The sequence below is a fragment of the Pogona vitticeps genome, chromosome 1 (assembly GCF_051106095.1).
Source record: "Pogona vitticeps strain Pit_001003342236 chromosome 1, PviZW2.1, whole genome shotgun sequence".
In the NCBI taxonomy this organism is placed as follows: domain Eukaryota; kingdom Metazoa; phylum Chordata; class Lepidosauria; order Squamata; family Agamidae; genus Pogona; species Pogona vitticeps.
In genome coordinates, this window is record NC_135783.1 from 337,412,173 (window position 1) to 337,429,190 (window position 17,018).

The 17,018-nt window shown below is 43.5% G+C and overlaps 1 protein-coding gene across 1 annotated transcript in view; it reads left to right on the forward strand.

The window, feature by feature from the left end:
* Positions 1–666: 666 nt before the first annotated feature.
* HHIPL1 (HHIP like 1) overlaps positions 667–17,018 on the forward strand; it is a 41,992-nt gene continuing 25,640 nt past the window's right edge. Inside the window, exons 1-2 of the mRNA XM_020812896.3 lie at positions 667–1,187; positions 13,316–13,962. Of these exons, the coding sequence (XP_020668555.3) occupies positions 888–1,187; positions 13,316–13,962 (947 nt within the window). The 5' untranslated portion in view covers positions 667–887. The remainder of the gene's footprint in view (positions 1,188–13,315; positions 13,963–17,018) is intronic.

The window sequence follows — 17,018 nt, forward strand, 5'->3', positions numbered from 1 at the left end:
ATCTCTGACGCGGCAGCCAAATTATCAAATCATCGAGATACCCACTCGGCCACATACTTAGGGGCAGGAAAACTCTGACTTTCGCCCAGGGGGCACTGAAATCGGGATGCGATTCTATTGGTGCTAAGAAAATAAATCTGCACACCACCCGTCCGGATTTATTGCTTCTTTTCTTCTTTTCCTTTTGGGAAGGAAAACGCTTTTGCCTTTACTTCCCCAAAGGAAAAGGCGAGGCGAAAGAAAGGGCTGCGCCGCTGGCCGCGGGTGGCCAAACGGCCGGCCAGGCTCCGCAGCCAGCCCTTCGCGGAGCCGGGGAGCTGCCGGGAGGACCGCCGCTTCAGCCTGCGCCTCCTCCTTCCCTGGCGCTCGGTCCGCTCGGCGGGCGCCGCTCCAGCGAGTGTTTACACGCCCCGAAAAGGCTGGGGGAAGGCGGCGCCTCCGCTTCGTCGCCCTGCGCTCGGGGCTGAGGCGCTTCGGAGAGCGAGGGGGCGGCCTTGGGTGTCGGCGGGACGACCCGCACTGGGTCTTCCTCGCCCTTTCTGGAGGAGAAAAAAAAAGGCGGCGCCCCCCTCCCCGCGCGCTCTCTTTGCATCGAGGCCAGCGGGGCATTATTCCCTTCCCGTCTCTCTCAACCGGGGCAAGCTGCTTTTCGCTCCCTCTGGCAAGACCGGCCGGAGGTGGTGGTGGTGGGGCCCTCGGCGAAGCGCGGGAGGAACCTCCGAGGGGCGAAACCGAGGGCGAAGAGTCGGCTGCCAAGCGCTGCCTGGGACCCGAGGCGCGGCAACGAGGACTCCGCGGCGCCCGCCATGCTCGAGGGCGCGCCAGGGACCGACCCGTGACTGGCGCACGCAACAGGCTGCCTTTTCCCTGAGGGAGGCAAGCGAAGCATGACGCGCTCCCGGGTTCCCTCCTGCCGCCGCCGCCGCCGCTGGCCCGGGCTGCCCTCGGCCCTGCTCCACACGCTGCTGTTGCTGGGCGTGGCGTCGGGGCACCCGCAGTGCCTGGACTTCAAGCCGCCGTTCAAGCCGCCGCGCCCGCTCACCTTCTGCGTCCAATACTCCGACTTCGGCTGCTGCGACGCGCAGCGCGACGCCGCCCTCCTGGAGCGCTACTACGGCGTCAGCGGGCACCTCGACCAGGCCGCCTACGCCGCCTGCGCCAGCCACCTGCAGGACCTCCTCTGCCAGGTGAGCCCCGGCTGGGAGGGTGAGGTGGGAGTTGGCTGCCAGCCTCTCTCCCTCCTTCCCTCCCCTGTGCTGAGCCTTCCAGGGAGGCCAACTCGGCTCCTTGCTTTCAGAGCTTGGACACGTTTCTCTTCCGGACTACAACACCCACAATCCCCAGTCAGCCTTAGCCTTGCTGAGCCTCTTCTGACCTAAACGTGCCAATCTTGAGATAAATGGATGGTGTGGATGGCTAGGTTTAGGAAGAGGTAGGATTTCGGTTCCTCGCTGCGCCTCCTGTGAGAAGAGCCAGCCTGGATGGCCTTGGGCAAGCTGCACAGTCGCAGGGCAGCCCCAGAAGAAGGGAAGGGTACACCACCTCTTGAGTATTGTCTACCTGGAAAACTGTGAAAAGGGTTGCCATAAGTCAGAATGCACTTGACCACAAATGTTGTTACTGGAGGGCTAGAACTTGGGGTGCATGAAAGAGCAGTAATATGGAAAGTTTTTTTTTGTTTGTTTTTAAGTTACAGTACTTTTGTAACTTGCATCCCTCTCTTTCATTGATTGCTAGTGATACCACATACACACACACAAAAATAATGGCTTGTTAACCTTGCTGGAATGTCATTGCTAGAATGCTGGCTGCTTTTTTATTACTTCTTCATTCCTTGGTTTTTAAAAATAATTAAAAAAATTTTTATAGCCTAAACGTGGGTGAGAAAATTGAAAAAGAACATGCGTATTCATTACTCAAGTGGTTCTGAGAAGCCAGAAATACACTGCCTCAGGAACAGTAGTAGGCTTGGGTAGATCTGTGCTCCAAAACCTGATAGGTCAATCCTCTAAGATCTGCCAGGTTTGGCAGGGGAGAATTATCCTATACAGTATGTGTTCGTCTTCACTATATTTATCATTAAGTGTGAATGTGATCTCTACCTCTGTCCTAGAGGCAAATGTCCCTGGTGTCTTAATTGTCCCTCTCATAGGATTTGCAAAGAGAAGGGTCCAGCTGACACCAGCATCCTGTCTGGTGGACTCTTTGGGGCTAGATAACCTGGTCAAGGACACATGGAATGTTGTTCTCCTTTTCTTCCTATTATACCAACAGATTAAGTCAGGTGCCATATTTCCTTGACCTGTGAAATGTGAGTGCTATCATTCCACGTGTCTGTATATGAGAAAGAGAGAGGGAATGAGAGAGTTATCACAGTCTACTTGCCTTGCAAAACTAACTGGATTAAATTCATGCCTCACTTTTACTCCATGGATTAATACCGGTGTCCTGTCAGTTTTTCCTAAGCCACAAGCTTTTCTCCAGCTGAATGAATGTACTTTCTGTTTATCATTTTTTAAGGCCAGGTGTTAGCAGTGGTTCTCTTTCCCTGCTAGGTACTTTGTTTTGCACATGGTAATGCCATTTTGCCAAAATGGCAATGCCCTCTCTTAATAGCAAAATCTCAGTAATTAATTAAAAATGTTGCAACCATTTCCATCTTTCTCACTCTTCAGTGCTTTTTAAAGTCCTGTTTGCATCCCTTTGCCTTTGCAGGATCTGTGCCAGGTGTTCACTAGAAAAGAGAACATAGACATTTCATATGCTGATACATTAGTTATTCCCACTCCACCTCATAGTTGGATTGCCATAAGACGTACATTTCGTCTAATGCTAAAGGCATTTTGAAGACTGATGGGTTTTATTGGGCACAAACCTTCATGAACTGCAGCCCATTTGATCTCAAACTAGTGAGCTGCAGTCCATAAAAATGTATACTGAATAAAACTTGTTACTTTTTGTGGTGGCCCAAGAAACTTTCTCATTTTCTACAGCTACCCCCTGGGTATGGAGAGCAAGCTAATGTGATGCCAGTACTGGCCATGAAAGTTGCACAACTGAGGAATGTGTAGTTGGGCTGAATAGAGAGTCAAAGGCACATCTATTGTAAGGATCAGTTTAAAGCCTTGAAATGCAGAATACGTTTAGTTAGAATCCTACATTGTATTGCTTGCCATATTACAGATGTGACAAGTTAGGGAGCAATAGATGGATGTCTGTTGTTTGTGCCATGTTTTTCACTGATCCTTTTGATATTTATTAACACCAGTTGCAAGAAGATCCAGTCTTTTGGCATAAGCCGCTCAGAGTGGTATACAGTTGTGTTCAAAATTATTCAACCCCCAATGCTGTAAAGGGGTTTAGGGACTATAGTGTACATTTGGAATTGTATTCAGAATGAAATCCTACAAGGACATTTTAAAGAACCAAATGCAACTAAAATAACATCAATTGTTTATGTAATACAGTAGTAAATGTTTCTTTTGTGGTTTCTTCATTGCCACAATTATTCAACCCCTTAAAGACTACCACTCTGAAGAAGAGAGGTTCATTCAGGTGTTTTCGATCAGGTATTGAAAACACCTGTGGATGTCACCGAGCACCAATCAAGCATAATAAGCACCAATTAGGCAGCTTTAAAATGACTGTGATACTCAGCTCCTTCTAGACATTTACTGGTGTGGTTACAAACATGGTGAAGTCAAGAGAATGGTCCAGGAAGACAAGAGAAGAGGTGATTTGTCTTCACCGGAAGGGCAATGGCTATAAGAAGATTGCAAAGAAGTTAAACATACCAAGAGACACCATAGGAAGCATCATTCGCAAATTCAAGGCAAAGGGCACTGTTGAAATGCTACCTGGTCGTGGAAGAAAGAAGATGCTGACTTCGACTGCTGTGCGCTACCTAAAGCGTAGAGTGGTGAAAAGTCCCCGTATGACTGCTGAGGAACTGAAAAAAGATTTGTCAGATGTGGGTATAGAAGTTTCAGCTCAGACAATAAGGCGCACACTGCGTAATGAAGGTCTCCATGCCAGAACCCCCAGGCGCACCCCCTTGCTGTCTCCCAAGAATAAGAAGAGTCGACTGCAGTATGCCAAAAGTCATGTGGGCAAACCACAAAAGTTGTGGGATAGTGTTCTGTGGACTGATGAAACAAAATTAGAACTGTTTGGGCCCATGGATCAACGCTATGTTTGGAGGAGGAAGAACAAGGCATATGACGAAAAGAACACCTTGCCTACTGTGAAGCATGGCGGAGGGTCAATAATGCTTTGGGGCTGTTTTGCTTCTGCAGATACAGGGAAGCTTCAGCGTGTACAAGGTACCATGAATTCTCTTCAGTACCAGGAGATATTGGATGAAAATGTGATGCAGTCCGTCACACACCTGAGGCTTGGGAGACGTTGGACCTTTCAACAGGACAATGATCCCAAGCATACCTCCAAGTCCACTAGAGCATGGTTGCAGAGGAAAGGCTGGAACATTTTGGAGTGGCCATCGCAGTCACCAGACTTAAATCCGATTGAGAACCTCTGGTGGGACTTAAAGAAAGCAGTTGCAGTGCGCAAGCCTAAGAATTTGACTGAACTGGAGGCTTTTGCCCATGAAGAATGGGCGAAGATACCCGTAGATCGCTGCAAGACACTTGTGTCAAGCTATGCTTCACGTTTAAAAGCTGTTATAACTGTAAAAGGATGTTGTACTAAGTACTAAGATTGAATGTCACTTGGGGGTTGAATAAAAACTAATAATGATGTGAGCACAGAAAAGACATTTGTGGTTATTTCATTATAAACTTAAGGTTATATTTCTCTGACCTACAAGTGCCTCTTTCATGTAAATGTAAGCAAGATGACTGAATGATCAAAATCAATGTCAAAATGGCCAAAACATTCAATTTCAGTGGGGGTTGAATAATTTTGAACACAACTGTAAATATACTAGATGGGCGGGATATAAATCAAATAAATAAAAAAATAAATAAAAATAAATAAATAGTAGCTTCTTTTGGGTAGTGTTTTTCTTTTGGGTAGTTTTTTTTCTTCGCATTAATTTGTGTTGTTTTTGACATGCTTAATCACTTCTATTGGTCCTTTACGGTTGTTGTTGAACACATCCACTCTGATGCACAGGGTGGTATGTGCAGTGTGAGTGTGAACCTTATTCCTTTTGGCTGCTTTCTGCTCACACTTCAACTGCGATATAATTTGTAAATTGTATTTAAAAATATATACAGTGGTGCCTCGCTAGACAGTTACCCCGCATGACAGTTTTTTCGCTAGACATTGACTTTTTGCGATCGCTGTAGTGATTCCTATGGGGGAATTTCGCTGGACAATGTTTGGTCCCTGCTTCGCAAACCAATTTTCGCTAGACGACGATTTTGACAGCTTCCTCTGCGCTCGCAAAACAGGTGTTTTCGGGACCTAAGCTTCGCAAGACAGCGATTTAAACAGCTGATTGGCGGTTTGCAAAGTGGCTTTCCTATGGCCGATCTTCGTTAGACAACGACAATTCTTCCCCATTGGAACGCATTAAACAGGTTTCAATGCATTCCAATGGGGAAAATGCTTTTCGCTAGACAATGATTTCACTAAACAGTGATTTCAGTGGAATGGATTATCATTGTCTAGCGAGGCACCACTGTATATTTTTCTCCCAATTTAACAATATACTCTTTGGGCCAGATGAAGGTTTGTGCTTTATGCCCATGCCTAGGCTTGTCAAGGACACACGGAGAACTGTTTTCTTTCCTTCCCTGTTATACTGTACCTACTGGCCTGGTAAGGCACAACATTTTCGCCTTACCTCAGCCTTTAGCTATAGCACTAAACTGATGCAGCACTAATTCATATACTTACCATGTCTTGTCAATTCAGTGCTATTTCACTTGCTAAAAGTTTTATTATTGTTGTTAAGTAGGGATTTGAATGCTGGTGAAAGGGATGGCTAAGAGGGTGCAGATGATTGCAGAGAGGGATAAAGGAGAAGGGGAATCATGTGATGAAATGCACCTTCCTGTGATTCTTTCCCTGTGAATGACAGCAGCAGTTTAAATTCCAGAGTGCTGTATAGAGAAGCTGGCATCAACCAAGACAAATACTATTACAGTGGTGCCTCGTTTGATGCCGTTAATTCGTTCCAGCGAAATCACTGTAGAGCGAAAATGTTGTCAAACGAAATTTTTAAAAAAACATTGAAACGCATTGAAAACCATTCAATGCGTTCCAATGGGCTGAATACCTGCTCATCCAGTGAAGATCCTCGATATGGCAGCCATTTTCTGGTGCCTGTTAAGCGAAAAAGCCTTCCTAAAAACAGCGGGGGGGCATTTTCTTCAGCTGGCGGCCATTTTGAAACCTGACGATCAGCTGTTTGCTGATAGTCGTGAAGCGAAAATCGGTTCCCAAAGCAGGGAACCGATCATCACACAGTGAAAAAACCCCATTTAAAACATTGTTTTGCGATCGCAAAAACATCAACTTAAAGCGGATTCGTTGTAGAGCGGAGTACTTGTCCAGTGGGGCACAACTGTACATTGTATTTATAATTATATATGGCTCTGGGTGTGCATGCAATCAGCAGTGCTGCAGTGGGACTGAGCTGATAGGATCCAAGCACTGAGGGTCAAGAAAGTCAGCTGTCACCATCCCTCAGATGTCCTTGTTCTCTTTCATCTTAAATGGAATCTTCACAGTAGCTCATGAAGAATTATTTTTTTTTCTCAGTAATAATACATTGCTGTGAGCTATTTGTACTGGAGGAGCCGGTGCAGTGTGCTGGACAGACTGATGGACTGGGTTCAAATCCCTGCTGTGCTATAGAGATTCACTGGGGAATGGCAATGGTAAGCCACTCCTTAGAACATCTGCTACCCTTAAAAGTCTGTTGACACGTTTGTAATGCAAAGTACTTTGAAGAGCAGACCTGTTTGTGGTGGAACTGCAGCAGTTTTTCTTCTTTCTTTTTTTAAAGTTTTATTTTAGGGGTTAGCATTAAGGATGAGGACAGGGGACATGGAACTAAACAGGGGTTGTAAATCAACATGAACATTTTACAATTTTCATTCTTATCTGTTACATTTCAAAGATACGTAAGTTTCCGGTGCAACTAATTTATCATACATATTCTAACTTTAAATTAATTTTAGGCTTTCAATTATCAAATATTAATTTACATTCTATTTCTAAGCCAATTGTAAAAAATTCTGCCAACAATCTTCATGGTTTGTCTTTCTTGTTGAGTCTAGCCATTCTGATAGTTTGTCCATCTCTGCCATGTCCAGGATTTTTGCTATTAACTCATCTTGAGGTGAGTAGTTTCTCCTCTTGAAGTCAGAGCTACAGGTACTGTTATGATGAACATCTCCATTTCAAAATGTACTTCTGCCCCGCTGCTAATAAGTCATTTCCTGTGTTACTCTTCTTGTGTCTCAAGAAGCTGCATCATCCACAGTGATGGAGTAAGGGGAACAGAAGGCTCCTCTTTCAGGCATCCATTATGTTTATGTGTGCCTCTTACAGCAGATGAATAATTTATGGGACTCTATTCAGTAGATTTAGGTCCTGCATCTCAGATTCACAGATGGCAGTTTTCCTCAAAATGTATTCATTAGTCATATTATTTTGACAAGTGTCTTTGTGTATCAGTTTGAATACTTCGAATTCCATCTTCTCCTATATTAAGTTGTGGTTTATCACTTGACATTGTTTCAGTTTTGGAATGGAGTGAATCATCAATCACATTGCCATGTTTGCTTATTTCTGTGTTGCTGGCAGTAGCTGAGAATAAATGGTCACAAGGCAATGTGGTTTCTCCTAGTAATGCTTCTGTTACTGAGTGTTGCAAGAAGCGAGCATACTGTGGGATTCTAAGTTTAATGGAGGTGAAGCAGTTCTTCTTGAGTGGTGGTAGATCTTCATGCTCTGGTTATAAACTGTGCCTTAGATGACTATCTGGGCAATTTTCCATGATAGTAAAACATCTGTGAGATCTTTATACAAAATGAAAAGCAAGGGTAAAAAACTAAGGACTTCTCCACCTTCGTCTAACCAAAGGGTCCCCAAACTTTTGACCGTGAGGGCCACACTCGATATTTTCAACATCTTTGAGGGCTGAAAGAACAGGAAAGTGCGTTCACGTATATGTCCACCGCCCACACTCCCCCTGCATGCTTGCCCACCCACCTGCTTCCGTGCACGCATGGGCTGAAGGGAACGGGCCGGAGAAAATGGCAAGGTGGGCTGGATGTGGCCCATGAGCCGTAGTTTGGAGACCTCTGCTCTAACCGATAGATGGGTCTTGGTCTCTTAATTTGGCTCCAGTTGATATATTATGCCTAATGTGTCAACTGAATATTTATTTTATTTATTTATTGGGTTTCTATCCCGCCTATCTAGACCAAAGGTATACAATACCCAGCTATCTTGATGTGATAATTTCCAAAGAGGTAGTCCTGTCAGTCTGTCTGAGCATGTTGGGAAGAAAAAAATGCATGGGAGAGAGAAAGTAAACAAAATGTCGCATCGAAGACTATACCAGATTTATTTTGCTGTTAGCTTTTTGTGGATCAAAATCCAGTTCTTCAGACACAAGGAATACAAATACAATGTCTTTTGTTATTGGAATTGCCATTACTTTGTTTGCCCCTGAAACAGGAGTGATGTTTTTTGGCGCAAGATGATGGACAACAAAATAGACATAGGCAACTCTTTGTATTTAGAGATGCAGAAAAACAATCTGATACCTCAAGCTGATGCAACAAGTTAAGATTCTCCATCTAGGGCTGTTACTGAGATCCTGACACTGCAACATCAGGTCAGGATTAGAGATGGGGATATTCATATTTGTCAATGAATACGAATATCCTCATCCCAGGTACACGTAATGCGGCCCGTCCGTTGGAACTGTCTCGTCCCCTCATGTGCTCCCACATCAACTCCCACGCTCTTCTCACCAATTGCAGAAGTAGCTCCATCATCTCCTGGCTCGGCTGGCCACTCAACAGCCGTGCAGGGAGACTTGTCCTCGTGCCCCCTGCCTAGAATGGCCAGCTGTGCCAGGAGACAACAAAGCCACTTCCGCAACTTGCAAGAAGAGCGGGAGGCTGGTGGCACAGTAGCATGTGAGTGGATTAGCCAGTTCCAAGGGCTGGACCTGCATTAGGTGCACCTGGGATGGGAATATTTGTATTCCTTTACAGATACGAATATCCCTATCTCTAGTCAGGATGAGTTTTGAACTTTTTCTCTCTTGATCGCCAGTTTTACAGTGCCCAACTAGAGGAATGATTTTGGTTGTTTTTAATATTTTGTAATACATTGATTTTTGGATTCTGTACAATGACCTTTTTAGTACAGACAGCTTTTATATTATGTCAGTGGGCAGAACCCTATTGCGTATCTACATGTAAGCAAGATGAGTTGCAAAAGCTACTAATGGGTGAGTACTCATTAGGTGCTTGTTTACATGTATCGTCATGTGTCCAGCACACCTCCAGCACCTTGCCAGTTAGCCAAGACAACTTCAGCTACTCCTCTTGACTGCTAATAAAAGCCCACCAGATTTGCTCACTGATCTTTTTCTAGGGAGACTATATACATTCAGTTACAAGGTGTTCAGTGTTGAGTAATCAGACAACTATTCAGGGTAAGGAAATACTGCATTCAGGGTAAGGAAGTACTGCACACTTCTACACACACACACACAGAGAGAGAGAGAGAGAGAGAGAGAGAGAGAGAGAGAGAGAGAGAGAGAGAGAGAGAGTTCTTGCTTTTTAATTTATTTTTATTTATTTTCTATTCTTGTAGGCTTGGGACAGGTTCAGAACAGAATTATAGCCATTTACTTATATGAATCATCCTGGCTAATCAAACTAAGTCCTTGAATCACTTTTTCCAGTTCTAATCACAGTGTGGGTCTCTTGACTAAGTGCCCATACAGACTTTGAAACCACTCTCTTAAATGCTGTGTTTTGAGAATTTTTCTTCTCTTTCCTAAGATACTTTACATTTTACGTGTTCTTGTCCTCAGCTGGCCCAGCTGCATGTGTAGGTTCAGCCAACAATAAGAACATCAAATTACGCTGAATAAAACACATGTGATTTTTCAGTTGATTCTTTCTGCAGGAAGCCCTGAATTCATTTGTTATTTACTATCCAATGCTGGATTATGTTGCTGCTGCTGTAAATATTTGAAGAAGCTGTTTTATTTCTAATACATGCAAATGTCAGTATTTTGACAATCTCTGTTTAGTTTATTTTTAAAATATCTCTTTTCTGTGAGAATAGGCTTCAAAATACTGTACCTTGGAGATTTGCATGTTTTGCAGCTTGTCACCCTGGGCAATTATGGGATTATGAGACATGTAGTTCAAGGACATCTGGAGGGCAACCAGCTCTCCTACCTGGTGAAACATCCACAAGGTTTCTTGTGAATTTTTGGTATGATTTCCAGCACTCAGAGAACAGGATTTCATCAGTCTATATAATTTCCTAATCTTTCTTTAAATTGTGAAAGACTGAATGTTGGGAGTAAATAAACATAATATATACAGTTTTGAGGGTTCATTTTCTGACTCTTGTTTGGCTCCAAATAAATCATCAGACTTGCGAGGTTTGGAAATTGGTGCAACATTGATTGCATTGCTTAACAAGAAACCAGTGTCTGCAAACATATTCCAACCCTTCTCCCCATCCAACAACGGGTCGGCTAGGGCTTTCCATTCTTCAACTTTAAAGGGGTTCCCCCCTTGAACATCCCACGGCCCTGGCCAGTCCGTGCTGACCCCATGGTTCAATATCTGTCCAGTCTCCCCCCTCCAGTAAGGGGACGGTGTCTTCAACTCTGTTGTCCAGCCAGGCCAATTCTATGGAGGCAGGGGTGGTCTGCCGTGGTCCCCGGGGTGTCCTCTCATCTGGATCCCCCTCACCATTCTGTTCTCTCTCTTCTTTCTCTCTCCACTTTCTCCTTTTCCTCTTTCAATTTCCTTCTCCACTCTTTCATTTCCCTCTCTCCCCATTAAGAGGGTTTGGGAGTAGCTTCCCTTCTCCTCCGGGCGTCAGCCTCTTCTTTTGGTATCCAGAGTTTTTCTACCTTCCTCTTCCACGGATCCTCTAACCAAATCCATTCCCAGCCAGGCGGTAACTTCTCCTCACCACTCTTTATATCGGCCAGCCCCACTTCTACATCTACCCGTGGTTTTCGTTCCGTTCCCGCCAAAATTGTCCCGGGTTCTTTAACGGTCAGTCCCTTCAAACTTTCCTCTACCCGCTCCTAGTGGCCTTATCTTCCTGGGCGGGGGTATGGGCAGAGTCTGTTGTTCCGTGTCGGCAGTAGGCGGGAGGGATGGCACTCCCATGAGAGGGGCTTTGCTCTCACCTCCGGCCTCACAACAGCCTTCAGAATTTTTTATTTTCTTGATGAAAAATATGAGTTGTATGTGTGATCACAAACTTCTTTTGAGAATCTTAAAGCATTCGCAGTGTATTTTATCTTCATTACTTTTCAGTTGCCTGGCTTCCCCCCCCCCCCCTTCTGCTTTCTTCTTAGAACATGTCTTTATGGCCTCTCTTTTTTTTATTACGACATAATGTTTGAGTTTAGCACATCTGATCCTTCTAAACCATATGTGGCCTAAGCTGAGCTCATACTCAAATTCTGCAGTGCAGATGAGAGGGCATGATAACAGGAGGTGAGCTGTAGTCCACAAAGACTCGTAATGTAAAACTATACTGTAAGACCCTTGGTCGCTGCTGTTTTGTCTTAACTGCTATGCTCCGGATATTTAAGTGTTGGTGGAGGAATCATTTTTATACTTTTTTCCTCTTCTTATTTCTCTTGTGATTTTGGCTTGAGGAAAGAACAATAATGTTTCTGTGTACACCTAAATTTTAATTAAATCCCAAATCTGAATAACTGAGAAAATTTTGAGTTACTAGTCACAGTTCTGGGTATTGGAGCTAAGAATTATAGATTTTGTGAGTCAGTATTTAATTTAACGACTTCCAGCAAACCCTGTCATTTGAACTGGAACTGTGTATAAGGCTATGTTCCCTAAATTATGTCTGACTGGACAAAATGAAGTTCTCTTGCCTTAAAACACAAACAAACAACCCTGTACCAAAACCAATCTCAACAAAATACAGGCTGACTGGATGGTGTGTAGAAAATCCCACTGAAGCTTCATATATGACAAAGCAATTACTGAGTGTGCTCTTCCCCACATGTGTTTGTAACATCTGTTTTATCTCTTTATGACTAAACACTTGGCTCAAATCCTTATGTTCTGCTGCACTGTTAACACCAGCTCTCAGCTGCGGTTGCGAAAAGTGCACTGGAAAAAACTGAATAACTTTATATCTGCATCTCTTTTTCTATTCTGTATGTGTGCTTGCATGCAGGACTATAATATGATGTGCGTTGTCAGCCATTCTGTGCATGAGATTACAGTAGTCCCTAATGTTTGCATGTGGGTAGTTACACACTAGTATCAGTAATCTTAAAGGGATGTGGTGGCGCTGCGGGTTAAACTGCAGAAGCCTTTGTGTGCTGCAGGGTCAGAAGACCAGCAGTCATAAGATCAAATCCACGCGACGGAGTGAGCTCCCATCGCTAGTCCCAGCTCCTGCCAACCTAGCAGTTCAAAAACATGTAAATGCAAGTAGATAAAATAGGTACCACCTCGGTGGGAAGGTAATGGCGTTCCGTGTCTAGTCGTGCTGGCTATGTGACCACGGAAACTGTTTTTGGACAAAACACTCGCTCTATGGCTTGGAAATGGAGATGAGCACTGCGCCCTAGAGTTGGACACGACTGGACTGCAGGGTTCCATCTGCGATCAGAAGCAAATGGGCAGCAACGCTGGCTCAGATGTGAGGCCCTGATGCAGCGCTGCACATCCATGTGGTTTAGAGGGAACATTGGTCCTTGGTCATGGTTTTTTTTTTCATGTGCAACACAATAAATGGTTATAAACCCAAGCATAGGCTGTATGGAATAGCAACTTTAAATTGTTTTAAAGCTTTTGTAACATATTAAAATAATGGTTTCGCTTCTGATCAAAATATGATCCGCGAAAAATGAAAGCATAAAGTTCACTCCTTATACTCAGTTGGGCTACATGGTGCATCTAGTCTAGAACTGTTCTGTTTTGTCAATGTTGCTTCCATTGGTATGCCTAATTTGGGCTGTAGTTGATAAAGCAGATTTTCAAATTTTTGAAAAATGGTGCTTTTATGGGGCAGAATATAAGCGACACACTTCACTTTGCTTTTATACAGCAACAACTGATGCAGGCTTCCTCTTTTCCTGTAGGAATGCTCCCCTTATGCTGCTCACCTGTATGATGCTGAAGACCCTTCTACTCCAGAGAGAACTCTCCCAGGACTTTGTCGAGATTACTGTGCACAAGTATGGGAAAAGTGCAGGTCCATGTTCCGCTACCTCACTTCTGATGAAGAGTTACTGTCCATGGAAAACAACTTGGCAAAGTTCTGCCGTTACTTGTCCTTGGACGATACAGACTACTGTTTCCCTCACCTCCTAGCCAATGAGCATCTTAATCAAAACCTTGGCTTGGTGACTGCTGATTCGGAAGGATGCTTGCAGTTGTGCTTAATGGAGGTCGCCAATGGGCTTAGGAATCCAGTTGCTATGGTACATGCGAATGATGGAACCCACAGATTCTTCATTGCTGAACAGGTTGGCTTAGTCTGGACATATCTTCCAGATCGCTCACGGCTTGAAAAACCATTTCTGAACATCAGTGAAGCTGTACTTACTTCACCTTGGGAAGGAGATGAAAGAGGTTTTCTAGGTATTGTCTTCCATCCTAAATTCAAATTTAATGGTAAAGTGTATGTCTACTATTCAGTTGAAGTTCATTATGAAGAGAGAATCCGAATCAGTGAGTTCAGAATTTCTCCTGGTGACATGAATTCTGTGGACCATGGTTCCGAAAGGTATTGTATGCACCTTTATCTGTCACATTAATTTAAGATGTTGGAAGTCAAAAAAAAGTTACTAATGGAAATGAATTCTGATGTTTGCTTATTTTTATACTTTCGTTGTAGATAGAAAACTGGTCTTTGGGGCACAAATGAACCAAGCCACCCTGAATGTCACAGAAAGAGCCAGCATCATAATCATGCTTGAAATAGTTCTATGCTGGACATTTTTCTAGATAGAATTTTGGCCATTCTCAATTAATTTGACAGAATAATAAATTCCTTTTACAAAGAATTTCAAAAGAGGAGAAATTTTAGAGAAATCCTCATGGGTGAGGTTTAGGATTCTTGCGTTACTCAAAAGGTGGCCAGGGAAATCTGTGCGGATGTGGGTACATGCATGCACGTCCATGTGTCTATGTGTGCAAGTGTGTTTATGTGGAGTGTATTTTGTCCTTCATTGTATAATCAGCTCTGTGGCACACAGAATCTCCTTCCCATTTCCTACGCTTTAGTTAAGGCTCAAGAGAAGATGCTATCAAATCAAAGAATAACTGTTGGCACATATTCAATTTATAATCTGCAGCAATTCCAAGATCTTTCTCACTCATAGTGTTATTGAGAGATAACTCTTTCCAAAGCCTTTTTTTTCAAAGGGGTAGCTAGGGAAGTTGCAGAGTGATTATGTATAATAGAAATTAAAAATGAATGAGGCACCCACCATCAGCTGTCTTTCACTGTTAGAGAAAGCTCAAAACTATAACTAAAAGAGATTCTAAGGCTGAAAAAGAGGCAGAAAATTGGAAGGATAAAACTTTGGGAGAAGTTGCAAGACATGTTACGGCAGGGCACGAGATTCATATTTTCCTGGAGCTGCATACAACACTGCTCTCCTTATACCCACTCGAAAGCTTAACACTGGAAGAGGCATTAAAAATATCAATACAGTACTAATAAGCAATTATTGATATTTATAAAAATCACCTTTAATTAAGGCAGTAGTTCCCCACTGCATCTCAGCAGAACAGCCAGCCTGTGTAGCCTTGGGCAAGCTGCAGAGTCCTGAGGCATCCCCCAGAATAAGGGAAGGGTGAAGCACTTCTGAGTATTTTCTACTTGGAAAACCCTGAAGAGGGTCACCATAAGTCAGAAATGACTTGACAGCACACAATTATTGTTTTATTAATAGATGAAAATGTGTTTATAATAGCCACTGAAAAATGTAATAGTTTTGGAAGCTCTAAATTCTGAAGAATGACAAGTTTTGAGACAAAATTTCTCTGAAGATATTTTGCTGAGAAACATTCCAAGATTTTGCCATTCATAGTTCTCTAGAAATAAAAGACCACGTTGTAGAATTATTTCCCAAACTTATGGCCTTTTTTGTTTTTTATTTCTGTTGGTAAGTGCAACCATCTGGAATAACATGAGAGAGAGGATGTGGAGGAAGCAAAATGACAATACAGTTGCTGTTGTTGCTACTTGGTAGTCACAATGCAGAAAAATTAACATCATCTTGGGGAAAAGAGCTGTCGTTCTGAGAAATTACTAAAAGTAGCATAGGATTCTGCCAGTTGTTTAGGATAGAAGAACAGGAAGCAACACTGCATCCACTGCTGCGTTATTGTCTGTCATAGAGTGTCACTTCCCCCTAGGTTTCTAAGGGCCCTGATTCAGCCAACAGTTGACAATTCTGTACTGCCCTGAGTAGCACGAGACCCTTGTTCTTAAGTAAAAACAGATAAATGAGCTTGTACAGGTAAGGTAAGCCCAAATATACATCTTACTGTCTTGAAACTTGTAACACCAAACAAGTGTTACTTGGTGGCTGAAATTAGAGATGAGCATGAACCTCACTTCAGAGTTTTGTGCCAGTTTGTACACGCAGCAGCACAGATGCTGTGTGTTCTCTTCCTCCCCAACTGGATCCTCCACTAGGCAGCCAGCTTAAAATCCTCACCTGCTCCTCCTCCTCCTCTTTGGCTGTTTGACCAGTCCCTGGCAGGAGCATGGGCTTCCTTGCCCCGCCTCCTTGGCCAGTGGCCCACTCAGACAAGGAGGCAGGACAGCCAAAACTGGCATGAACCTCCGAACCAAGGTTCATTCCCATCTCAAGTTGAAATTCTCAAGATTGTAATGTTACTAGGATTTACTGTGTGCTTCACTACTTTTCTGTGGAGGAAAAAGGAGGAAATTTATACCAGTAGACAAGAGCAGATCAGCTGAAATTCCTAGCCTCCATAAAGGCATCCAGTTCCAAGGTTCTCAGATAGGCTGAAAAAGGAGGAGATCTCTTCTGCTAAATCAAACATATTTCTGCCTTGGAAGGAACTGTTGTAACATAGACAAATAGTAATACAGGTATATAAGTGATCTCAGCTTCTGCTAACTACATGACAAATAGAATGACATATAGAATAGACCAGTTTTAATGTAATTTAACTTAGGTCGTAATTACATCGACCATAAGAATTGCTGTTCTATTAGTTTTGCTGTTACTTAGTTTTATAAATTTCCATTCACATGATGCATAGGTAAAATACATTGATTTGGGCAAGTGATCTTTTTTTTTTTAACCTTGCCAGCAACATTCTCTAAAAAGTGCATGCAGGGTTGTGCACACAGAGCTCCCTTGAGGCTGTGCGCTGACAGCCGGTGTTCCCGCCTGTTTAGTTTTGGTTACGGCTGGAGTCCTGCCCAAGGGCATAGAGTGAGGGCCCTGCATGGTCGGGCCCAAAATTAGAGGGACCAGCATGGGCTTTTAAAAATGATCCTATTCCTTAATTCTGCCTACATCGGTTTAGCATGCGTGAATGTTGCTATCGATTTAATTTGCACCCACTTGTCTTTTTGGTGCCACAGACACTGCATGTCCACTGTTCTTGTTCCCCTTTTTAATTTTTTTCAATGCTAAGCAGTGTGGCAATATTCACTCCATCAAAAGTTTGGCACTGCATCACTTCCTTATTGTAACATTCACCTCTGCTCATCCCTTCCCTTGTCAACATGGAGAAATACCCCACTTAGTGTCCTTTGATAAACAAAGTACCCTAAAACCAAAGGACTGCCAA